The sequence below is a fragment of the Apteryx mantelli genome, chromosome 12 (assembly GCF_036417845.1).
Source record: "Apteryx mantelli isolate bAptMan1 chromosome 12, bAptMan1.hap1, whole genome shotgun sequence".
Lineage (NCBI taxonomy): Eukaryota > Metazoa > Chordata > Aves > Apterygiformes > Apterygidae > Apteryx > Apteryx mantelli.
In genome coordinates, this window is record NC_089989.1 from 17,471,477 (window position 1) to 17,495,005 (window position 23,529).

The window sequence follows — 23,529 nt, forward strand, 5'->3', positions numbered from 1 at the left end:
GGGCTGAGGGTTAGCTGTGGGATGGGTGACAGTGCAAGGGGGTGATTTTGTGGGGCTAGGGGTTGGCTGTAGGGTAGGTGACTGTGGGGCGGGTGACAGTGTGGGGCTGGGCAGCATGCTGTAGGGCAAGGTGACAGTGCGGGGCTGGGGGTTGGCAGGGGTGTGGGTGACACTGCAGCAGGGCGGGTGACACACTGTAGGTGTGGGATGGGCGACAGTGCGGGGTGGGGGTTGGCAGTGGGGCGGGTGACACTGCAGGCGGTGCCGGGGGCGGTTGGCCGTTGGCAGTTGGTGCCGCGTGACCAGGCCGCGGCGCCGGGCCCGTTGCCATGGCGACGCCGCCGGCAGCGCCTGGGGCCAGGGGTCGCGCCCTTGCCCTCCCTTGGGGGCGGGTCGCCCCCGCGGGCGCCGCGATGGCGTCACCGCCGGCGTCGTTGCCATGGCGCCGCCGTGCCAGGCACCGGCCCGGGGAGGGGGTCGGGCTAGCGGCCGGCCCCAGCTCGGGTCACATGACCAGTCCCCCACGCTCCCGCGTCACGTGGTCTCGTGAACCGGCTTCCGGAAGTGCGTCACGGGCTCGGGCCTGTCTCCTGAGTCGGCCCGCTCGGAACTTCGGCTCGAAACAAAACAGACCGGAGCGGCGGGCGGGGCGGCCGTGAGTGCGGCGGCGGCGGCGGCCGGGCCGCGCGGGGCCGCGCGGGCAGCGGGGCGGGAGCTGGGCAGCGTGGGGCGAGGGGGAGGAGATTGGGGGGCAGCGTGGGGTGGGAGGTAGGAGCTGGGGGGCAGAGGCAGTGCGGAGGCAGGAGCTGAGGGGCAGTGTGGGGGGAGCAGAGTGGGACGAGGAGCCGCGTGGGCAATGGGGCAGGAGCTGGGGGGCAGCGTGGAGCGAGTGGCAGGAGATGAGGTGGGAGCTGGGGAGCAGTGCGGGGTGAGGAACAGGAGCTGGGGCAGTGGGGGGCAATGTGGCGTGATAGGTAGGAGCTGGGGGGCAGAGAGTGCAGAGGCAGGAGCTGGGGGGCAGCATGGGGAGAGCAGTGGGGGGTGGGGGGCAGGAGCTGAGGACTGGGCGGGCAGAAGAGGCTGGGGGCACTGTGGGGGCAGTGGGGGTGAGAAGCAGTGTGGAAGAGGGCAGGGGCTGGCAGCGTGGGAGTGAGCAGAGTCTCGGGGGATTTGGGGGTGGTGCAGGACAGCGTGGAGGCAGGGGAAGCGGTGTGGGGCAGCTCAGCGGGGAAGGTGTGGGTGACAGCGGGGCTGTGACCGGGGCTGAGCTCGGGAGCCTCCTGGCACAGCTGAAAGGAGCCGAGGGACCTGGGGCCGCTGCTTGTGCGTGGGCGCTCTGCCTGCCCGGTGCGGGCCTGCCCTGTGCCTGCTGGATCTGGCACCCCAGGGCAGCTCAGCAGGAGCTTCATTCCCAGGCCCTTTTCCCTTCTCTAAATGTGTGAAGCCGGGCAGACTGCACTGGGGGGCCTGGGGGAGCTGGGCTCCCCACTCAACATGGCTAGAAGGGCTCACTGCTGTCACGGTGCTTTAGGGACCTGGTAGTTTTGACAAGGATGGAGGTGTTGCATGTGGCTGTCCAGAGTGGCTCTGTGCTTGTTCCTATTCAGTCTGCATATCAGGCACACCGTGAAACTGAAATAAGAAACGGGTTTAAGTTTCAAGACTTCTGATCCCTCTGGGGGACGAGAAGCAGAAGATGCCAGAAGTATTTGCTTGCATGAGGGAAGTATCATTGTCAGCTGTATTAAAGATGTGGAGGATTCAAAAGTCATTGGAAGGCAGAAGATGGGAGGGATGGAGAGCTTTCTCCATAGCTATCCAGTAAAGGCCTTTGAGCATTGAGGGGAGATGCTGTAGAAGGGAAATGGGGAACCTTTCCCCTGCTCAGGGCTAAATGCGCTCCAAACACATTTGGCAAGCACTGCCTTATTGTGCACCTTCTGCTGTTGTTCAAAGAGCAGTTTAAACTAGCCCAGTCTGGCACCAGCGTGGGAAGAGGTGGTCCAGCTCTCCCCAGCCACTCGCGCCCATCCCCATGGTCACCCTTTCCTTGGGCTGGTACAAACATTAGTGCAGCCACATAGTGAATGGGGTCGGGGAACTGATCTAGGCTAAAACAAATTTGGCATAAAACAGTTTCAATCTGGATGGGTTCCTGATCCGGGGCGCCCTGCAGCCACGTGGATGCTTGCACTGACAAAGAGCATGGGTGAGGAGAGAGGAAGGAGAGGTATCTCCCCTTTTAGCAATAATGCCAGGCTTTCCCAGCTTAAAGTGCTTGCAGAAGCGTTGTGTAAGATTTTTAAACTAATGCACAGCCCATCAGGTGTTTCTCAAAGGTATATATGGCATTTAGCCAGGGGAGTTTCACCATCTCTCCCTTGCAGCATCTCCCACAGAGCTAATATTCTTGTAAGAGCAGTGCCAAAAATCCCGTGCCCCTGGACACTTGGCTGCTGACTATCCCACCGTGCTGCACATTTCCTGATTGCAGATCAGGAGAAAGTCTCAAGGATTAGAATAAATCAATCGGAATAACCTGTGCTTTGTTTGCACTTGTCTGAAACCATGGGGTGCCCAGCACGGCCTCAGTTTGTGATCAGTATTCTGGCAAAAATCGAGCAAAGTCCCAGCCCTGCTCGGTTCCTGTCTTCCGTTAGAAATAACTGTCAGCAAAGTGCCCGAGGGAGCTAAGCCTCCAGTCGGGTGTGAGAGTAGCAGACTTCTCCAGGAGGGGTGACTGAGCATCAAAACAGACACACTGACCCTTCTGGCCCTCCCTTCCCCCGGCCTGGGGAAGGGTGAGGAGTGCTTCCTTGGACTGGCAGAGCCCTTCTCGGAGCCTGCTGCCCCCCCTGTTTAGCAGTTATCCTCGTGCCACCTTCGGAGGCGATGGAGCCCAGCTTGGCCCTGTGCAGAACAGCCGCTGCTGCTCGTTTCCTGTTCTTCCTGGGGTTTTCGCCCTATAGGCGAATTCGTTCAGCCGGGAAAGCTTCCCTGCAGTTGCCGAGTCCGGGTTAGCTTTCACAGCGCTGGGAATCAATTTGTAGCAGGCCTGTTTCGGTGTTACTGGGGACTGGAGCTGAGAGATGATAGCGTGAATGGTGGTCTGCCGGCGCTCGGGTGGCCAGCCCTGCTGACCACGGTGGTGTTCGCAACTGCAAGGGCCCCTTCCGACTCCGTCTAGCACAGCCAGAATCACTGCTGTGTTACAGGAAACCCAGCACGTACTGCACCTTGGGGCTGGCACTGCTGCTGTCCCACATCTGTGCTCATCCCTCCGCAAGGCTGGCTGCGCCGCCCTGCTCGGCGCTCCCATCTCCAGAACGGGTCAGAGCTGTCCAGCGAGAGCTCTGCGAGTTGTCGGTGCCAGCCGGGTAGGGTAGACTTAGCGCTTGGCTTTGTCAGGTGGCTTCAGTGGTTCTGGGTTACTGGGGTAGGGTTTGCCTGAAGAGTGATGGTTTGGGTGCAAAGCCTGTCACTGCGCTGGATTTGCCAGAGCTGTGAAGAGTGGGATTGCCTTGCTCTTTGGGGTCCTCTGCAGTTCGCAGCTACGACTTGAGGTTTGTGGCTACTTGTTGCTGTGAACATTTTGAGAACCCAAATGCCCGAAGTGCTAGCGGGCTGCACAAAGCTGCCGGCCTGCTCCGTTTGACCTAATGCTTCCCCTGGAGATGCATCCTGCCCCAGGCTGTGCCTGGATGGAGCTGTCGGGGCTGCGCCTGGTGTGTATATATATATATATATATAGATGTGACATGTGCGCGTTGTGGGTACAGTCACTGCGTCAGGACGGGGTGTTCCCGAGGTGCACGTCTCTCCTCCCACTGTAGGAGGCAGGTTCAGTTGAGGCGTGCTGTGCCAAGATGCTGTCAGGCTCAGCTCCGTGTCCTCAGATGTTACCAGGGCCGTAGGAGGAGCTGTGACACTGTGCGCTGCAGCCTGGGAGCTGCTGCTGCTGTGGCTGCTGGGACCTGGGGGTGGGCAGGATGGATCCAGCTGGTCTGCTCCCCCGGGAACAAATCCCTGCAGAAGGGCTTGCAGTGCCTGTGCTGCCAAGCCGGGGCGCGCAGCCAGGACAGCGAGGAGAGACTTCCCAGCTCTCTGCCGTCACCCCTGACTGTGAGGGGACCTTGGCCCCGACCATTTTCAGTGGGTTGTTCCAACTGTCTGTCGCAGCCTGATCGCCAGAGAGTGAAACTGGAGAGCGAAACTGAGACTGGGCCTAAACCCTGTCAGGGATCTGGGGCTCTGCCTGGGAGGGCATGTCCGAGGGGGCCGGGGCGAGCAGGCTCCGAGGGCATGCCCTGCCCTCTCCCCAGGCATGTGGAGCAGAGGTGTCTTGTTTCCAGGCCTGGCCCCCGCTGGCGCTGTCTGTAAATCGGCTGGGAGATGAATATGCAAGGTGCAGCCCTGCTGGTTAAGCTCCCAGCTGGTGGGTGGAGGGGGAGGAGTTCTCCTCTTGCCAGAGGTCTGCTTTCATCGTCACAGGAGACTGCCCCGAGCCTGGTGCTTCTCTGCTTTCTTCCTTCTTAGGGCGTTACTCTCTCCCACTCCCGCCCTCTTTCATGGGGCACCGTTTTACTCAAATGACCTGCCCTGATGCCCCAAGCCATGGGGCAGCCTGTCCTTGGTGATCCTAGAGGCTTCCTTTTGCAGCCCAGGGCCTCCCCTTTGCCTCACCCTCAGCTTTGCCTCAGGCTGTTGTTGGAGCCTGTAGTTTCTCAGGGCCAGGATTGCTGTAGTGAGAGCCGTGACAGTTACTTTCCAGGCTTTTAATGTGTGTCACATACAGAAGACCCCTGGTTGTATCTTAGAAGCTTTGGCAAACGCATGCTTTTGGCAGTAAGCGTTATAACAGCTGTGATGAGGTAGGTTTCCTTGCTGAGTGTTTTGTGTGGTGCTTTCCATAAATGCTACAGTGAAGGTTGTGTGAGAGCATTGACCCTGGGGAAGTCCGGCACTGGGGCAGAGAGTGGATCCTAATGCTGTTGGGCTTTCTCCATCAGCTATAGCCATGCTTGCTCTCTCTTCTCTTTAGGCCACTAGTTCCTTGCCAGAGAGTTTGACCACAGAGAGTCGCCAAGATAGCTGGGCCAGGAAGAAAACGTCGCACCCCTGACCCAGACTCCATTACTGACCCCGGTGGGCCGTTTGTGTCATCCAAACGGCTGAAAATGTCCAGCAGCTCCAATGCCCCTGGCCAGAGGAGAGTATCTCGGGGCTTGGATGATGCCACCAACAAGAAGAAGCAGAAGGATCGAGCCAACCAGGAGAGCAAGGAAGGTGAGAGCCCCTTGGCAGCACTTCCGTGAGCAGGCTCAGTGTGATGGCTCCTGGGCCTGGCAGGGTAGGAGTCTCACAGCCATCTGCTGCAGGATAAGCAGATTTAACTAATCGCTTCCTGTGGCTGATTGTAACCTGTGTAACATGGGATCCTTTTTGGCACAGTGTCCTCCCGGGACCTGTAACCTCCTTTTTTTCAGGTGCTGCTTAGGCCCAGGTACGCGAGGGCAGGTCAGACCCATTTCCGTGTTAGCTTAGACTTGGAGTTGACCTTGGTGGCTGTTTCTAGGCTGGACTCTAGACGTTGCTTCTGGGTGGGGCTAAGCTGCCCTCATCCAGAGGGAGTGGGATCGAAGCCTGCAGGTGCTTCCCGACCTGTTTGCAGAGGCCAGTTGCTCCGAGGCAGCGCCTGGGTGCCGACAGCACGCCGGATGCCGGGCCTGCGGGTGGGGCTGTTACTTCAGATTCTCTGTCAGGGCAAGGTGTGGCTTAAGTGGAATGGTTGCTTTGGAGTAATTCCCTTCATAGCTGCTGCGTACCGGTGACAAAATCGTGGCTTCAGGTGCAGGCACATGTGCTGGGCAGGCAATGCCTGCAGGTGGGACGCAGACAAGGCTTCCTCCAGCAGCCCTGTGGCCCTGGCAAATTGCTTGATTTCTGTGCCTTACTCCGTTATGAGTACTGTAACCTCAAAATAATACGGTGTTTTGTAGGCCAAGGTAAAAGAGCGCTTGCTGAGCTCTGTGCTGTAATGGTAGGATGCAGTCCCCGATGTCAAACCACAGGGCACGGAGAGAGCAGTGTTGCCTTCTTCTCTCACCGCAGGACCTGTGCTGTGTTTCAGACAGGGCATGACCCTCCGCGCTGTCTGACACAAAGCAGCTGCTGCCTTTGCAGGCGCTGTGGTGTGGGTCGCGGTGCCTCCATCCCTGTTGTGCAGCGGGAGCGAGGGCCTGGAGCAGTCGGGCTGCTCCGGCTGTCCCAGGTGGTGGTGCTGGTAGATCTTCCAGGCAGTGCCACTGCAGCACTTCTCACGCTGCCAGCTACACCAGCACCTTTGCACCAGTGATTGCAGAGGTTTGCTGTGGTATGTGACTGGTTTGTAGCCAGTCAAGACAGGCAGTGACAGTCCTCTGAGCGCTCTGAAGTGGAAACCCCAGCTCCCATGCGTCTGCTTTTCCCCACCAGGCATTGCTGCTGGTTCTGTGCTTCAGGACAAGGTGCTGTCACCTCATCCCCCTTGCTTGGCACAGCTTGCACCTTGTGCGGATGGAGCAGACCCTGAGATGCTTCTGGGTCTCAAGAGTAATCCTGCAGGGAGCAGGGATTAGGTATCAGGTCAGTTTGGTTTTGTAGTCTAATCTGGCCGAAAATTTCAGCTGCAGACATCAGCAGGTTGTACAGTAATGGGTAGGCTAAAGTGCAGCTGGGCTGCGTGGTTCTCTGGTTACAGCAAAATTGGTTTGAACACAGCCAAACATCAGGTTCGCCCTGTAGGATCGATCAAAGGGCAGAACTCCTGTACAGGTGGAGATTGAGGGCAGGAGGAGCCTGGTTCACCGAGGGGGTGCACACAGCGCGGTTACCACACGCTCCACAGTGAGACTTGTCTCAAAACAGCACTGACCATCTGGTGTAGTGATGTGGTCGCTTCCACTGATGGTGCTGGCAAGACTGAGGTACGGTGGTATGGCCCAGAGCGCCCATCCTGGGGTCTGACTTGCTGTGTTGCTGCAGGCAGGGCTCAGGGGGAAGGGGGAGGTGTGAGGGAGCAGAGAAGGGAAATGGTTCTGCCAAGCAGCACATGCAGAACGAAGGGCCTCGCCAGAGGTTCGTGGGAGAAGGAGGTGATGTGTGAAATTTTGGGCATCAGAGTGCTCGCACATGCCCTGAGGTGACAGAATGACAGACCCGTGCTCTGCTTCTCTGCCCACTAGTGTCTTGCCCTGAGCTCGAGCAGGCTGAGACTGCCCAGGAGAGGGACTCAGAGGAGGGTAAGTCGAGGTGTGCGCTGGCTGTCAGTGCATGGCCATGGAGAACCCTTGCCGAGGGATCCGCAGCTCTCACCTTGTCGTAGTCCTGCGGCCTGGCGTAGAGCAGCACTAACCTGAGCGCTCCCTTGCCCCAGCGTTCATCTTAACAGGATGCAGCCGTCCCAGAAGCAGAGGAGGGTGCATGCAACTGCGCAGGGCTGTCCGCAAGGGAGAGGCCCGTGACAGGCTGCTTCTGACTTGGGTGTTGCTGTGCCACTGAGCACAGCCCTGGGACACCTTGCTGCAGGCATCCCTCCTGCTTGTTTTGTGACTTCTTCTTGCTGAAGTCATGTTGGGCTGGGAAGATCCCAAGCTGTGTCACCCAGCAGGCAGTGCTGGCTGATTTCTGGTTTGGCTCCAGGCCCCTGCTCAGAGGACAGACAGAGCACGAGCCCCTCCTGCCACAGAGGGTAGACCTGATCTGATTTGAAATTAAGGAAACATCAGCTTTTTGCCTTGAAGACTTCAGGATGCCTCATTGCCAAACCTGGAGCCTGGCAGACACCTGATGGGGATTCAGAGTGCAGCAGAGTGATGCTGCACTGTTCTCTCCCTGGATGCCACATTCTTGCCAGGCTGGCTTGCCCGCCTGTGTTTCAGCCGTGTTAACAGTTTTCCTCTGGCAGGAATACAGTGCTCTTGGCAATTGCAGCTGGACTGCTTGGTTTGCACATGCAGAGGGGAAGCTGCAATTTCTGATTGTGGTCAGAGTCCACTCGAATCCCCCAGAGTAATTCTGCGGCTTCCTCATTCCCTAGAAAAACAGCAATTGCTTTATAACCAGCAGAAGCCACCCCTTCTTCCCAGCCACTGCTGCCGCACGTGGTTGGGCCAAGAACATCACTACCTTTCTGATCTTTCCGGTTCCCACTGGGATTCACCTGCCCTGTTGCAACGTGTGCTCTGGCCCCTCATTCGTGGCCTCTTTGATGAGAGCGGGTTGCAAGTGTCCTGTTGTCATGATCTGCAATCCCTGTACTGCCTGTCCCATTGAGCCAAGCGCGTGTTCAGGCTCGTGCTCCTCAGCAAAGGAGTGGGCATCACAGCCTCATGCCGCAGCGAGTGGGTGATGCTTCCCTCCCTCTTCCTAGAGCTGCTGCTGGACTGGAAGCAGAATGCTGACGAGATCATTGTCAAGCTGAACTTGGGCAGTGGAGCTCTGAAGGTGGAGGATGTGGACGCTGCTTTCACCGACACCGATTGTGTGGTCAAACTGCCAGGTACGGGGAGCGGAGCGACTGCTGCAAACACTTCTCCGGCAGGGCTTGGCACAGCCCTGGGCCAGACACGGGACTGATCCAGGCAAGCGTAAAACCTCTGCCTCAGGAGGAGACTTACCTGCCACTTCACAGATCTCACCTCCCCTGGGGCACTGCTGTGCTGTCAGCTGGCACTGCTTCAACCGGGCAGGACCGACAGGAGAGCAGCATAAAAGCAGGAGGGTGCAGGGCGTGAGAGGACAGGAGCTGGCCTCTGCGCACCACACAAACAAGCGCCCACTGCTATGCAGGACGTGTCCCTGCCTCCCGCTCACTGGGGTGGTTGTGTGGTTCTAGCAGGGTCTTGCCAAGGGGCTGAGTCAGCTCTGCATATTACTTGGAAAAGTGGCTGTGCTCCTGAGGGCAGGGAGACCCAGGGCCTTCCCTCTGGGAAGGAAGCCAGCCAGATGTGTGGCAGCAAACGCCAGGCAGCTGGCATTACCCTGAAGGCTCTTGGAGCGTGGTGGCAGTCTGCCTTCAGCCCCTTTGGCCCTGGCTGAGCACTCGCTTGGTGCCGGCGAAGCAGGGCCGTGGGGCGGTAGACTGCAGTCGTGAGTGCCGCCTGAGGTGCGGTTCCTCTTTGCTTACAGATGGGCGCCAGTGGAGCTGTCAGTTCTACGAAGAGATTGAGAGCTCCTGCAGCAAGGTCCAGTGCAAGAAGGGCAACTTCCTGCAGCTTGTGCTTCAGAAGAAGATCCCGCTCCACAACTGGGCTTCGCTTCTGGTGAGGCGAGGAGGGTCTGCCTTTTGGGGGACTTTACAGAGCCTGGCAGAACTGGGACCTGGAGCTGGGGTGATGGTTTCACTGCCTGCCCTTGAGCTGTCCTTGCCCAGGGAGCTCTGTGGAGCCCATCCTGCATCCACAAGCTGCATCAGGGCAATGACCCAGCTGCCTCTGTCCTTGGGAGGGGGAGGTATCATCACGCCCCTGTTCTTGCCTGCCACACAGTCTCCAGGTCCTGGAGCAGAGCCCCATGGTGCTCTGGGAAGGGAGAGCAAGGCCTCTGCTCTGGCGCATGTGAGATTTCTCTCTCTGATACGCTGGTGTGTGGAACCCCTGAAAGGGTGAGGGGCTGGCAAACAGTGAGCTGCCTGGATATCTTCCTACCACGCTGCCTTGCTGTTCACAGAAGAGACGGAAGGATGGATCCAAAGAGCTGGCCAAAGGGGCCATGTGCTGGGAGAATGGGAAGGAGAAGGCTGCCGCTGTAGAGGTGGCCCCTGAAGAGCCAAGGGCTGAAAGCGCAGAGCTGCCGAGGTCCAGGCGGGAGCCCTCCAACCCAAAGCGCACTCAGGGAAGAAGTGAGGCCCTGGGAGGGAAAAGCCCAGCCAGCCCAGGGACGCAGAGCGGCCCCAGTGCCAAGCGGGCAGTATACCTCAAAGTGGCTCCAACTGAAGAGGAGCCAAACGCCAGGGTCACTGGGAGCGTGGAGCCCAGCAAGGGGCACAGCGGGAGGTCAGGCAGCCGTCGCAATGGCAGAGCCAGCCAAGGCGATGCGCCCACAGCCCTCGCAGACATCGCACCGCCACTGGAGAAGGTACCAGAGGACCCAGCTGAATGGGGCACCCGTGCTCCCTCAGCCCCTGTGCAGGGGATGCTGCTCACACAGAGACGCACTCCTCCAGATGATATGGGCTCCTGGGTCCTGTGGGTGGTGTTGAGGGCTGGTGTGGGCCTGACTCCAGCAGGAGGATGGGGTGAAATACAGGCCAAGAGCTGGCAACTGGCACCACTGCAGACATGAGGACCCAGCACTCGCTGGGCTTAGCACGTGCTCTGGCTTGAGACTGTGTGCTAACATGGGGCCGAGCCAAGCAAACGGGTTGTGTGGGGGAAGTGGGCAACATGGGTCCATAACTGCCTGGTGACAGGAGCAGGTTGCAGAGAGGGGCTGCGGTGGGATGGGCTGGGACAGCTCAGGGACGGGGTTGTTTGTTCCTCACCATGTCCCTCTGCTGTGACAGGCTGCGGTTTTGGCAAAGGAGACTGGTCCCGTGGAGATGCCGCCTCTCGCAGCCACCACAGAGGTGTTGCCCCACCGCGTTGCCACCTGTGTGGAGAAGAGAGTCCTGCAGCCAGGCAGCCCAGGCGAGGCTTCCCGGGGCCGGGACTGCACGCCTGTCCTGGGAGAGAGCTCTAAGGCCATCCCAGCAGCCACCCCTCCCCTGGGCAGAGACAGCGAGAAGAGAGACTGGTCCAAAGACGACGTGGCCCTGGAAGCAGCAGCTGATGGTGAGTGGCCACAGCCCAGGGATCAGCATCCATAGGCTGGCCTGGTCGGGAAGGTCCACCTGCTCAGGCACTCTCCTGGGCCAGCCTGCAGTGTTGCCTCTCCATGCAAGGAAAGTAACATCTCTCTCTGCGGCTTTCCCTGCCCAGAGCCAGAGCCCATAGTGAGCCTGACCTTTGTGAAAAATGACTCATACGAGAAGGGCAACGACCTGATGGTGGTGCACGTCTACGTGAAGGAGATCCACAAGGAGACGTCCAAGGTGTTGTTCCGGGAGCAGGATTTCACACTGGTGTTCCAGACGAGGTATGGGCAAGCCCCAGGGTGGCGCCAGGCTGCCGCAGAACTCCTGGCTGCGGCACAACTACCTATTTGTTCACTTCTTCTCACCCACTTCTGATTTCTTTGCAGCGACACAAATTTTCTTCGCCTCCATCCTGGCTGTGGGCCCCACACCGTGTTCTGGTGGCAGGTGAAGCTCAGGTACTGCTCCTGCCTTTCCAGCCCTTGCTGGGGTGAGGGAGGAGAGAGCACAGAACTGGAGTGGGAGCCACTCCCAGCTGACTGGTCTGTGCAGGCCGTGCCCCTGTCTGCGCCTGGGGGTCTTCCTTGTACCGTGCTGCACTAACATCCCAAGGCTGGGGTGCCTTGGCTCGGTGTGGTGGCTTGCAGGGATGGAAATCCCAGTGTCGTCTTGCCTGCAATTTCCCCCCACAGCCTGTTGTTGAGTTCTTGGGGGGCTGAGCCAGGCCAGCCTGTGCGCACTTTGGGCCTGACGCTCAACAGGGTTGAGCATGTGGAGACAAGGAGAATGGACATGCCAGGACAGGGGCCCTCTGTGTGCCCAGAGTGGTCAGGGTTGAGGGTTTCTGCACTGCTTCGCAGGGGCCAACCTTGGGATTGATACTTGCCCATCCCTCCTGCCTGGAGGACATGGCCCTGCTTTGCAGAGGCTTCAGTATGTCAGGCCATGGTGGGATCCGGTGCACGCCTGACCTGCTGCGTGTCTTGCAGGAACCTTATTGAGCCGGACAAGTGCACATACAGCTTCACAGTGTCTCGCATCAACGTCTGCCTGAAGAAACGCCACAGCCAGCGCTGGGGGGGGCTGGAAGCTCCGGCCGCACGAGGTCTGCACCCTGGCTTCTCCTTGTCCTGCCTGCTGTGCCCTGGCGGGGCATGGGCCTGGTTCCTTCTTGCTGCCGGGAGCAGCCAGACGGTGCTGGGTGGTTGTGGGGAGGCAGAGGGGCTGAGCAGGCATGGGCAGGAGGGATCTGGGATAGGGCGAGCTGGAGGTAGGGTGCTGCCGTTCCTCTTGCTCATGGGGGAGAGGAGTGGGAGGGAGCCTGTGTGCGAGCATGGGCTGAGCCCTCTGCGGCGTCAGTCCTGCTGTGGGCAGCTGCCCCTGCACGCGCGGTGCTGCTAACCACAGGCCCACCCTTCCCCCTTTTTAAGGTGCAGTGGGTGGTGCAAAGGTTGCCATGCCTACAGGCCCTACCCCGCTGGATAAGAGCCCGCCAGGCAGTAACCAGCACCCCCTGTCCAGCAAGGAGGAGGCCCGAGCCAGCGACAAAGAGAAGCCGCGTGTGGAGGATGGGGGCCTGGACGGTGTGGCAGCCCGTACGGCCCCGGAGCACGTGGCAGTGAAGCAAGAGCCGCACATCCCCTCTGTGAGTGGGGCTGCACCGGGTTTGAGGCCTCAGGGGTGGGAGTGGGCTGGATGCTTGACCCACCTCTGGTGTGCGATGGGCTCCTTGGTGCTGCTTCAGGGACCAGCAAACTTCCCAGAGGAGCCAAGTGGGGAGGCAAGGCTGTCTTCCAGCCCTAACCAGCAGTTTTGGGGGCGGCAAGTTGGCATGGCTGCTCCAACCCAACCCCGTACGAGGGGCTGCCTCGAACAATCAGGTTCTTCTGGTGTTTCTGGAGAGGCCACTGGAGTGCAGCGTCCTCACTCCCAGCTCTGCTTTGGCAGCCCAAGCCGACATGCATGGTGCCGCCAATGACGCACAGCCCAGTGAGCAGCGAGAGCGTGGAGGATGAGGAGGACGAGGACGAGAAGAAGAAGGTGTGCCTGCCTGGCTTCACGGGGCTGGTGAACCTGGGCAACACTTGCTTCATGAACAGCGTCATCCAGTCCCTGTCCAACACGCGGGAGCTGCGCGACTACTTCCATGGTGAGCGCACATCCCTGGAACGAAGCAGGGCCCTGCTGCTCAGAGGGTGCAGCCAGCAGCCACCCTCGCTCTCCTGTGTCCCTTTACAGATCGGTCCTTCGAGTCGGAAATCAACTACAACAACCCGCTGGGGACAGGGGGCCGCCTGGCCATTGGCTTCGCCATGCTGCTGCGAGCGCTGTGGAAGGGCACGCACCATGCCTTCCAGCCCTCCAAGCTGAAGGTAGGGCCGCAGGCAGCAGCGCTCCCCCGGAGCAGCCGGGCCCTGCTTGGCTGGGGGCCTCCGGCACTGCCTGCTCCGCACGCAAAGCTGCTGGGGGCTGCTGGCCGGCCCTGACTGCTGTGCTCCCCCAGGCAATCGTGGCCAGTAAGGCCAGCCAGTTCACGGGCTATGCCCAGCACGACGCTCAGGAGTTCATGGCCTTCCTGCTCGATGGCCTGCATGAGGACCTCAACCGCATTCAGAACAAGCCCTACACAGAGACGGTTGACTCAGACGGGAGGCCCGATGAGGTGAGGGTGCCTCTCCCCAGCGCCACTGGTGCTGCGCTGGGTGCTGCAGGGCAATCCTGGCTGCCCTGGGCAGGGCAAGTGCTGCGAAGCTGCGTGGTTTAGCCCAGCGCTGAGCCCTCTCTCTCCCCGCAGGTGGTAGCTGAGGAGGCCTGGCAGCGACACAAGATGAGGAATGACTCCTTCATCGTGGATCTGTTCCAGGGCCAGTACAAATCCAAGCTGGTGTGCCCAGTGTGCTCTAAGGTAGGGCAGCCCTGGACGCTCTGCACCCTGTCCCGGCTGTGCAGCAGGCTCAGGCCTCCATTCCCTGATTCCCAGAGAGCGCAGGTCACTGGGCAGGGCTGGATCTTGGCTCTGCCATGGGCGCAGGCACTTCTCACAGCTGAGTGTGCTCTTGATTCTGCAGGTGTCCATCACCTTCGACCCCTTCCTCTACCTACCGGTGCCCCTCCCGCAGAAACAGAAGGTGCTGACTGTCTACTACTTCGCGAAAGAGCCGCACAAGAAACCTATCAAGGTAAAGGACACTGCCTGCTCTGGGGGGAGGCAGCCTGCGAGGGTGCTTGGAAATGCCACAGATAGTCAGTCCTGTGCTAACGAACTGAGCCTTGTGATGAGCAAAGGCCTACATGCCTTGGTGTGGCGTGACTGACGTGACACTTCCTCCATGGCAGTTCCTCGTGAGTATCAGCAAGGAAAACTCCAGTGCCATGGAGGTGCTTGACTCGGTGGCCCACAGCGTGCGTGTGAAACCAGAGAACCTGCGCCTGGCAGAGGTGAGAGCACTTGAGCTGGGAAGCAGGATGTGGCTGCTCCCATGGGTGCCCCGGGTTCCACAGCTCTGCAGGGAGTGTCCCCACAGGCAGTCGCTTGCCCTGATCCAACATGGACAAAACCTGCCCTGTGGTCATGTATCATGCACTGGGTGCTGCCTGCCAGATCCCTGCTCAGGAGCGTTGGGCTACTGTGGTGGGGCAAAAGAGGTTCATCCTCCCCTGGCTGGGCAGTGAGCTGAGCACAGCGTCCCCAAGGTGCTGCTGTCCCCACCACTCGCTGTGGGGTGGCACGTCTCTGGCTTTCTAGGAGAGCAGAAGGGTGGGCAAAGCTCTGTGAGCATGGGGTAGCCCTCACACAGCCTTGCCCTGCTGCCTTCCCGGCAGGTGATCAAGAACCGCTTCCACCGCATGTTCCTGCCGTCCCACTCGCTGGACACCGTCTCCCCCACGGACCTGTTGCTCTGCTTCGAGGTGCTGTCCCCAGAGCTGGCCAAGGAGCGGGTGGTGGAGCTCCAGGTCCAGCAGGTAGGTGGAGGGGGGAGATGGGGACTGCTGGGAGGCTAAGCCTGCAAGCAGGGCTGAGCAGGAGAGGGAGAGCAGCACCAGGCTGCATGACAGGGTGACGCACTGGCCGGTGTGTGCCCTGCGCACAGCCCTGGCAGTCCTCTCTCCGGGGAGGGGCTGGTGCCCATCTTGGTGAGCGCCGTTCCACCAGCTGCAGCAAGCACAGGGGCCTGCCAAGGGGCCTCACCCTGCCCAGGTGCCCTTCTAGGCCCAACGGGTTCCTTCTCCTGCAGCGTCCGCAGGTGCCCAGCGGCCCTGTTGCCAAATGCGCAGCCTGCCAGAAGAAGCAGCTGTCGGAGGACGAGAAGCTCAGGCGCTGCACGAGGTGCTATCGAGTCGGTTACTGCAACGTGTGAGTTGGCTTGGTGCCTGGCGGGGAGGGAGGGTCTCCTGTGTTGAAGGGCTGGATGGGAGCGCTCAGCCTGCTGGGAGGAGGCGAGACAGGCCTGGCCTTTGGGAGGGAGCTAGTCTGGGCCATAGGGCTCCGCTCGTCCCCGATGCACCCCTCCCTGAGGGTGCCTTAGGGGTGGGTGCGGATGCTGGGTTCAGCGGGGCTGTGTGTGTTACAGGGCATGTCAGAAAACGCACTGGCCAGACCACAAGGCTTTGTGCCGCCCCGAGAACATCGGCTTCCCCTTCCTCATCAGCGTGCCGGAGTCCCGCCTCACCTACGCCCGCCTGGCCCAGCTACTGGAGGGCTATGCGAGGTAAGGGCCCGGGGCAGGGGCTGCTTCTGCCCCGTCCCGGCAAAGGGCACAGCCGGTGCCTGGCCTGCTCTGACTGTCACCTCTTTGCCCAGGTACTCGGTCAGCGTGTTCCAGCCTCCGTTCCAGCTGGGCCGGATGTCGCCAGAGCAGGGGCTGCAGCCTCTGCTCCTGGACAAGCTGGAGCCCCCAGCCAAGAGCAGCTGTGCGGCAGCCACCTCCGTCCCCGAGCTGGGGGACGGGGACAGGGCTCCCAGCCTCCCACAGGAGCCCCTGCTCTCACCACCTGTACCCGAGCTGCACCCGGAGCTGGGGGACGCCGGCACTGTCAGGAGCAAGGTGCTGGCGGCCAGGAGTTCCCTGCTGAGCTTGGATTCAGGCTTCTCCGAGCACATGGAGTCGCAGAGCGACAGCTGCTGTGAGAAGGAGCCATCCTATGAGAGAGCCCTCAAGCCGGAAGGTAAGAAGACAGGGGTTCCACAGGCACTGCCACGGTGCTGCCTGTATTTCTCCTCTCTGTCTGGGCCAGGAGCTCAGGCAGCCGTCAGGCGAGCCAGGAAGGGCTTCTCCCTCCATGGCTGGGCCCGGAGACCCCTGGGGACATATGGCAGGCCCTAGGAGACCTGGCTTGGCAGTGCTGCCCCACCTGAAATGCCTGCCAGCCCACGCTCTGCCTTGCCCTGGCAGGCCCACAGGGCTGAGCAGAGACCTGGCTTGCAAGGAGGCTGGGGTGTCGTGCTGCGGTGGGAGGGGTGTGGGAAGGCAGGGGCTGGCAGAAGCTGCCGAATCCCTGTGGCAGGGCAGAGCCCAGCGCGGGCTGAGCCCCTCGGGCCTGTGAGCGCAGCGTTCCCATCGCTCTGACTCAACTGCACGGGAGCAGCCTCTCGCGCTTGGCTGCCTGGCTGTCACGTTTCCAGACACTCGTCTCAGGATGGCAGCAATGTGCAGTGAAGGGGCAAGGCAGGCAAGAGGAGCACAGCTTGCCAGGGGCAGGCGCCTGCTAAAAATAGTCAAGGACACAGGGCACGTGGTTGTGTCCCTGCAAGGCCATAGCATGCAGGGTGGGGGTGGGGGCACTGCAAATTCTTGGCCCCTACGCAGGGCAGGCAGGCAGTGCCACCAAATATCTGTCCCTGCCTGTCTGCAGCTGCCATCCCTGGGTACCAGCACACTCCAGACTCGCTGAGCGCCCGTGCCACGCAGTTCTACATCAACAAGATCGATGCTGCCAATAAAGAGCACAAGCTGGAAGATAAAGGTGAGCCTGGAGCCCGGGAGAGCTCCACCTTCATTCCTCTTGGCCTCTGGCAGGGTGGTGGTATTTCTGTTCCCTGGGAGCTCTTCTTGCCTGCGACACTCATCTGCTCTCCTCGGCAAACAGAGCTGTTTCTGTTGACCTCCTGCAGCCACGGAGCAACGTGATCCCTGCGGGCCTCGTATCTGAACAGGGCACCCACACTGGGTGCTGGTTAGGGAGACGCTGCAGAGAGGGGCTGCACCAGCCTTGCCGCCCTGGTTGCAGGACCCTGCTACCCTGGGGTGGGGACCTGGCTGCGGGCAGAGGGGGGAGCACATCGGGGTGCTCATATCCTGGAAACACTGCCTCATTGCTGTGTCGAGCTGGGCCAGGCCTGAACGCTCCTAGCCCCGGGTGAGGTGGGCCCGGCTGTAGCCCAAGGGGGCAGGTGTGTGAGGTGTGCACCCCTTCGCAGGCGACACCCCGCTGGAGCTGGCGGACGACTGCTCCCTCGCCCTGGTGTGGAAGAATAACGAGCGCCTCAAGGAGTTTGTGTTGGTGGAGTCCAAGGAGCTGGAGTGTGTGGAGGACCCGGGCTCGGCCAGCGAAGCAGCCCGTGCAGGCCACTTCACCCTGGAGCAGTGCCTCAATCTCTTCACCAAGCCCGAAGTGCTGGCCCCGGAGGAAGCATGGTGAGGAGGGCGTCGTGGTGGGTTCCAGCCTGCGGGCCCAGGCAGCGGCGGGAGTTTCCCAGGAGCTGCCCAGGCCTGCACGCCATTTCTTTTGGCGGCCAGAAGCACTGGGCTGGCCTCCCGCGTGCCGGGAGGGGAGGCCAGAAGCCAGCAGGGAGTAAAGCCAATGTTCTGTAGGGCTGTGCTGGCCTGCCCTTGGCTTCTCTCATGCCGTCCGCAGGCCCCCGTGCTTGGCTGGTCGAGGCCACGAGGCCTGGAGCTCTCTCCCCACGCAGGTAATGAGTGTGTTCTCCCCCAGGTACTGCCCCAAGTGCAAGCAGCACCGTGAGGCCTCCAAGCAGCTGATGCTGTGGCGCCTGCCCAACGTCCTCATCATCCAGCTCAAGCGCTTCTCCTTCCGCAGCTTCATCTGGAGGGACAAGATCAACGACATGGTGGACTTCCCTGTCCGGTGAGAGCGCTGGGATGACCCTGCCTGTGCTGCCCTGCAGCCTGGCTTCTCCCTCCCCGGCACCAACAGCTCCTGACTTGTCTCCATGTCTCTCCCCAGGAGTCTGGACCTGAGCAAGTTCTGCATCGGCCGGAAGGGCGAGCAGCAGCTGCCCATGTATGACCTGTACGCTGTGATCAATCACTACGGTGGCATGATTGGCGGGCACTACACGGCGTACGCCCGCCTGCCCAACGACAAGAACAGCCAGCGCAGCGACGTGGGTGAGGACCCGCCGGCCTGGCCGCCCCCATCTCCTGCCGCCGCAGCTGGCTGGCTCGCCTGACCCTTCTCTCCTCTTCCCAGGCTGGCGGCTCTTCGATGACAGCACAGTGACCACCGTGGACGAGAGCCAGGTGGTGACCAGATACGCCTATGTCCTCTTCTACCGCCGGAGGAACTCTCCTGTGGAGAGACCCCTGCCGGGGCACCCCCCAGACCACCGAGCCGAGCGCACCCCCTCCGCCGAAGCCGCTGCCAGTCAGGTGAGAGCTCGTGTCCCGCCCGGCGCTGTTGGAGCCCTAGAGCCTTGAACCGCACGCGTGCCCCCACGGCCTGCCCCGGTAGCGCCCACGGAGCCTGGAGCAGCTGCAGCACAGTGTCCGTGTCTCTTCCAGGCTGAAGAGCCTGTGCTGGCCGGGCTTTGCCCTGTTCTCGCTGCGAGCCTGGGACAGTCTCTGCCCTGAGGGCCCACAGGAGAGCTGGGTCCAGCCGCCAGGGTGGGGTGTTGGCAGCAGCGGGAGGGTGCAGAGCTACGTGAGGCACTGGAGGAGGCAGGAGGGGGCCCTGCCCTGCTGTGCTCCGTACTGGGGGAAGGCTGTGAGCAGTGACACTAGATCTGGCTGTACCAAGCGGCAGCGATGACCTTCCCTTCGTGGACTCTTGAGGAGGGGTGGGGGGCATATTCTGCTGGGGCCCGGTTCAGGGCCGAGCTGGGTGCAAACGAGGCAGACGTTAGTGCTGAGCCAGAGGCCCGAGAGCCTCCGCGAGGTGCTGAACAGAAACGTGTCGGAGCAAGCTGGCGCCACAGGGCTGCTAGGGAGGAGTGGGCCTGCCGGGAAGGTGCTTCCTCTGCGCGCAGCTGGGGGAAGGTTGGACTGATCCGGGCACTTTGCACAAACCTCAGAACCAAAGGCAGGAGCCGGGGGCTCAGGGCACTGCCTGCCTGGCCGAGCTCACCCGCGTTGCTGGGCCGCAGCCCTTCTCTTCACGCTTGGCAGCCCCTCAGCCCCGCGGCGTCTGAGGACGGTGCTCAGCTCGTCCCTGGCAGAGCTGCGCAGGCCTGCCCTGTGGGACTGTTTCGGCTTGCCCTCCAGGCCCGTCTGGTTCGTGCAGCCCTTTGCCCTGCCAGGGACTGCACTGGTTAGGCATCAGGGCCCTTCCGCCTCCCTCGCAGCTGGAGGCAGGAGCCGTCAGGCTCCAGGGACCGGACGGAAGTGCCTGGCACATCGGTGCCCAGCTGCCCGCACCGTTTCTGTCCTGGCACGTGGAACATCGTGTCCTGGCGCCGGCCCCATCTCTGGGGGCAGCTGGTGGCCCCAGCAACAGCGAGCCTGGAGCTGCAGGGCACAGGCCTGTCTGCTGGCCCGGATCACTGAGCTTCAGGGGCCTCTGCGGTGCCAGGGTTCCTCGGGTTCCCCACAGCGCTAGATCCACCGCAGTGCTGGGATTTGGTCCCTGGTGGCACCAGATCTGCAGTGCTGGAGCTTGTCAGGTTCCCTGGCAGTGCTGGGCTCATCGGGTCCCTGGCAGCACCAGATCCCCTGCAGCGCCGGGGCTCATTGGATCCCCTGCAGTGCTGCAGCTTGTTGGGTCCCCTCAAAGCGCCGGGGCTCATTGGGTCCCTGGCAGCACCAGATCCCCTGCAGCGCCGGGGCTCATCAGGTCCTGTGAGTGCCTTGGACCACCTGCACCCTCCTGGGCACTGGGTGCCCCCCAGAGAACTGCGCCCTGATTGGCTGCCCCACGTGATCACCGGCACAGCGAAGGGCTGGGCTGGGATTGGCTGCCTGCGGATAATCCTCCCGGAAGCTGAGCTGTGATTGGCTCTCAGAGGGATCCCACCTGCTGAAGCAGAGTTGCGACTGGTTGTGCTGTGACTGCGCCTCCTGCTCCCACCTGCCAAGCCGGGTTGTGATTGGCCATCATCCAAAAGATCCTCTGGCGCACGGGAAAGCCGCACTGTGATTGGCTGCTGCCTGCCCACTCGCTCACCTGGGCCCACCGATCCCAGAGCACCGGCTCCACCAGGATCCAGCCAGGAGAGGCACCTGCTCTGCTGTCCGTGGCCTCGCGAAGACCCCGCCGTGGCCACCCCGCACTCCCTCCCCCCGCGCCGCCGGAGCCTCGCCGTGCCGCCGGAGCTGCGCTGCCCACATCGGAGGCCACGAAGAGCCGCGGGGGCGGGCGCGACCGTGGCCGCGACCGTGCTGCATGGGGAGGAGGGCTGGCTGGGCACGGGGCTGGGCTCGCAGGCAGCCGCCTGCCCCGGGGGAAGGCGAGGGGTGTTGCCCGTTGCGTTCCCCGAGTGCTGACGCAGGTTTCCACATCGCAGGCTTCTCTGATCTGGCAGGAACTGGAGGCTGAAGAGCAAGACCTGCAGCTCGAGGCACCCCAAAGGCCTGCGAGAAACTCCTGGAGGCCTCGTGGCCAGAAGAGGAGTCCAGGCACCCCCCAACACCCGGACGAAGGTTGCGTCAGATACTTTGTCCTGGCCACCACGGCCGCGATTGTGGCTCTCTTCCTGAACGTGTTCTACCCCCTCATTTACCAAACCCGCTGGAGATAGGCACGGGCACGCAGCCAGGCACGGTGGGAGCAGGGCCGCCACTGTCCTAGGACGCTACACGAGGAAGACGTCAGCTGGCAGGACAGAAACCTCTGGGAAGGACTTGCGCGCCGCTGGGATGAACAGGCTTCTCCGAGGAAAGCACGGGGCTGTCGGCCCCCCCCGCCTGCTCCAGCGTCTTCCATGCCAGCTGGCAGGGCTTTGGGGCCAGCCCGCAGCATTGCCCAGGCACGGCCCAGACCCAGGAGCGTCTCGGCTCGCCCTCGCTGTCTCGTGGCTACCTGCTGCTTAGGAAGAGAGACTGCCGCTGCAGCAGGGCTGGAGCCTGGGAGCCCTACTGGGAGCACCGACTATTTCTACTCGGCTCCTGGGAAATGAGGGGAGACCTGCCGGGAGGCTGCAGTAACGAGCAGGATGCCGTGACACAGCTCCTGCTCCTGACGCCTCTCGAGTTGCCTGCGCCACGGCCCTCTTTCGGGAGCCTCACGCTCCCGAGGGCCGGCGTGACCCCCGCGAAGTTGGGCACGCCTGTCCTGCCTGGCCTCCCACTGAGCGTCCTCGTGCAAGCCGCTGGTGTGCCAAGGGCCGTGCGTGCCGTACCCCTGTGCTGGGGCAGGATGGGCTCATCACCGAGAGCCGGCCCGGTTCCCCGCTCGGTTGGAGCTGCAGCACGTGCTGCTTCTCTCCCCCAGGGCATTTGGGAGCAGCTGCTGGGGAACCTCGATAAGCTGTGCCAGGGGCGCACGCGGCAAGCATGGACCTCCATGGGCTGCTGGCTCGCACAGGGCCCCCGTCACCCATGGGACACATGGACTGTCCTTGCGTGGCCCTGCCTGGCTGCGTCCAGGGGGAGCCGGGGAGGCACCTTGCGGTTTCTTGTTCTCGAGGGGCCCCTCTCCCCGTGGGAGCCTGCCTGCAGCTGCCCGGCCCCAGGCACGGCGTGGGGGGAGCAGGTAGGACTCAGGGCACGGGAGGCCAGAGGGAAGAGCTCTCCATTGCTCTCTGTAGCAGTGCCCGGCCTTGCCCTCCCTGCCGTACGGGGTCCGTGAATAAAGCCAGCTCTTCCAAAGAGACTCAGCGTCCCTGTCCTGTGTGCTGGGGCACAGGCGCAGGGATGGCACGGGAGCCTGCTCCAGCAAACGAGCAGGCACTGGTGCCTTTCCCAGTGGTTTCCTGGGAAAGAGCTGCACTTTCCTGGTGCGTTTCTGCCTCCCCCAGCCTGTGCCAGCCCCAAGGACCGCCCCACGCTGTCCCGCAGACAGTGCCTGCCTGCTCTCCGGCGCAGGGAGCGTGTCCCGGGCTCTGCATGGTGCCTGGCGCACCCTGCACCACAGCAGGCTCCAGCTCACTGGCAGCAGGCTCTGATGTGAGCGCTGCCTGCTGACGCCGTGGGGCAGCGTGGGGCCCGGGCTGGGAGCTCCTGCTCGCCGGCCGTGGGGCAGCAGCCCCGGGGCACCAGGCGCGGGGATGTCGCTGCCTGGCAGGGCTGGCTGCGTGCTGGGGCTGCAGCGGTTTGTCCCCCGGGGGCTGGGACGAGGTCTGCGGCTCCGGCAGCGTCTGACATTGAGACGTGTTGCCCTTGGCTGAGCGCGGCTCAGAGGCTGCTCGGGCTTGTTTGGGTTTGAGAGGTGACTTCAGAGCCCTGTGACTTCCTTTCCGTCTACGATGCTGTCCTGCTGCCCGTGCCCTTGGCTGACTCAGGAAGGATGCTTGGCAGGGAAGGGGGTCTCCTGGGTTTCCAGCGGGGGCTCGGACCCCTCGGCATGGGGCCGCGGCGGCAGCTGGACAGCGGAGAGCCCGGGGCTTGCTGCGCCTCGGCCCCGTGTGCCACAGTGTCCGCGCCGCCGGTCCCGCCGAGCGCTGCCGCCGCTGCGCCAGGGAGCGGTGCGGGGCAGCGCCGCGGTCAGGAGGTGCCGGCCCTGGAACAGTCGCCTCATTGTCCGCCGCGCCAAGGGTTGGCGGCTTCCTGCACTCGCCCACGGCGCGGGCCTCGTGGCGCTGAGTCAGCGCCCAGCGCCTCCGGGCTGACCTCCGCTCCGGCTGGCGCTGGAGACCTGGGGTTAGGGCCGCCGCCGCGCAGTCTCCCTCCTGGAAATCCCCTCCGGTCCTCCTGCACTCCCGTGACCCTGGCATGGGCTGGCAGCCTTCGCCGGGGCTTGCTGGGGCCGCTGCGTGGGCTGGCCGGGTGCCGGTGCCGGGGCGCAGAGCGCTGCTCAGACCGGCCCCGACCTCCTCCGCCCGGGGGCACAAGGGCTGGGCAGGAGAGAGGCGGTGGGGCCGGGCTGAGCGTGCCACAGCCTGGCTCCGGGTTGGCCCGGGAACGGTTCCTGCACCCTGCCCCAGTGCCGGGCCGGGGGCCGGTGCGTGGTGCTGCTCTGCTCCAGGCCCCCCATCTCACTCCCCCCTTCTGCTTGCAGGGACTCGCCCCGGTGCCGTTCGGATCCGGCTTGGCCCCCGAAGGAGCCCCGGCGCTGGCCACAGAAGGCCTCCCCGAGCGCTTCGCCAGCCCCGCCGAGCGCCCGGCCCCGTCCTACAGCAACATGGAAGAAGTTGACTAGGGCATTGCGGGGAGCCCTGCCGCGGGGGGGGTGGGGGGGTGCGGGCCGGGCCGGGCACCGGGGAGGAGGGCTGGGGCGGGCAGGGGTCGGGGTTTGTCCTGCTCTCATTAAACTTGCTGAACTCTGCTCGCCTGCAGTGTGCGCTGGGCAGCTGCGCTGGGAATCTGGGGCTGCGCCACGGTGCCCGGTGCACCCCCCCAGGGTGCTCTGCTGCCTGGGTGCCA

At 62.6% G+C, this 23,529-nt stretch overlaps 1 protein-coding gene across 4 annotated transcripts; it reads left to right on the plus strand.

Annotated features, from left to right (window-relative positions):
* The first annotated feature begins 584 nt into the window (after positions 1-584).
* USP19 (ubiquitin specific peptidase 19) lies at positions 585-23,338 on the plus strand. Of its 4 annotated transcripts, none has more exons than XM_067303387.1 (27): positions 585-655; positions 5,042-5,286; positions 7,224-7,280; positions 8,411-8,539; positions 9,169-9,302; positions 9,709-10,116; positions 10,544-10,811; positions 10,959-11,115; positions 11,221-11,292; positions 11,824-11,939; positions 12,265-12,479; positions 12,782-12,983; positions 13,073-13,206; positions 13,338-13,496; positions 13,629-13,739; positions 13,903-14,013; positions 14,171-14,272; positions 14,657-14,797; positions 15,070-15,188; positions 15,406-15,543; positions 15,636-16,000; positions 16,688-16,798; positions 17,253-17,469; positions 17,768-17,920; positions 18,020-18,183; positions 18,266-18,444; positions 23,165-23,338. In XM_067303387.1, exons 2-27 carry the CDS (start codon positions 5,178-5,180, stop codon positions 23,303-23,305), a joined length of 4,212 nt encoding a protein of 1,403 aa, XP_067159488.1. In that variant the 5' UTR covers positions 585-655; positions 5,042-5,177; the 3' UTR covers positions 23,306-23,338. The 4 variants fall into 4 exon arrangements, with proteins under 4 accessions (XP_067159488.1, XP_067159490.1, XP_067159491.1 ...); XM_067303389.1 differs by having other exon boundaries at positions 12,271-12,479; XM_067303390.1 differs by having other exon boundaries at positions 12,301-12,479.
* Positions 23,339-23,529: the final 191 nt, after the last annotated feature.

Bases quoted from the DNA above. Each gene is read 5' to 3' on its own strand.
- USP19 (XM_067303387.1), top strand. From the start codon at position 5,178: ATGTCCAGCAGCTCCAATGCCCCTGGCCAGAGGAGAGTATCTCGGGGC. The intron at 7,281-8,410 runs GTAAGTCGAGGT...CCCTCTTCCTAG, and splicing joins GGAGAGGGACTCAGAGGAGG to AGCTGCTGCTGGACTGGAAG. The intron at 17,470-17,767 runs GTGAGGAGGGCG...GTTCTCCCCCAG, and splicing joins CTGGCCCCGGAGGAAGCATG to GTACTGCCCCAAGTGCAAGC.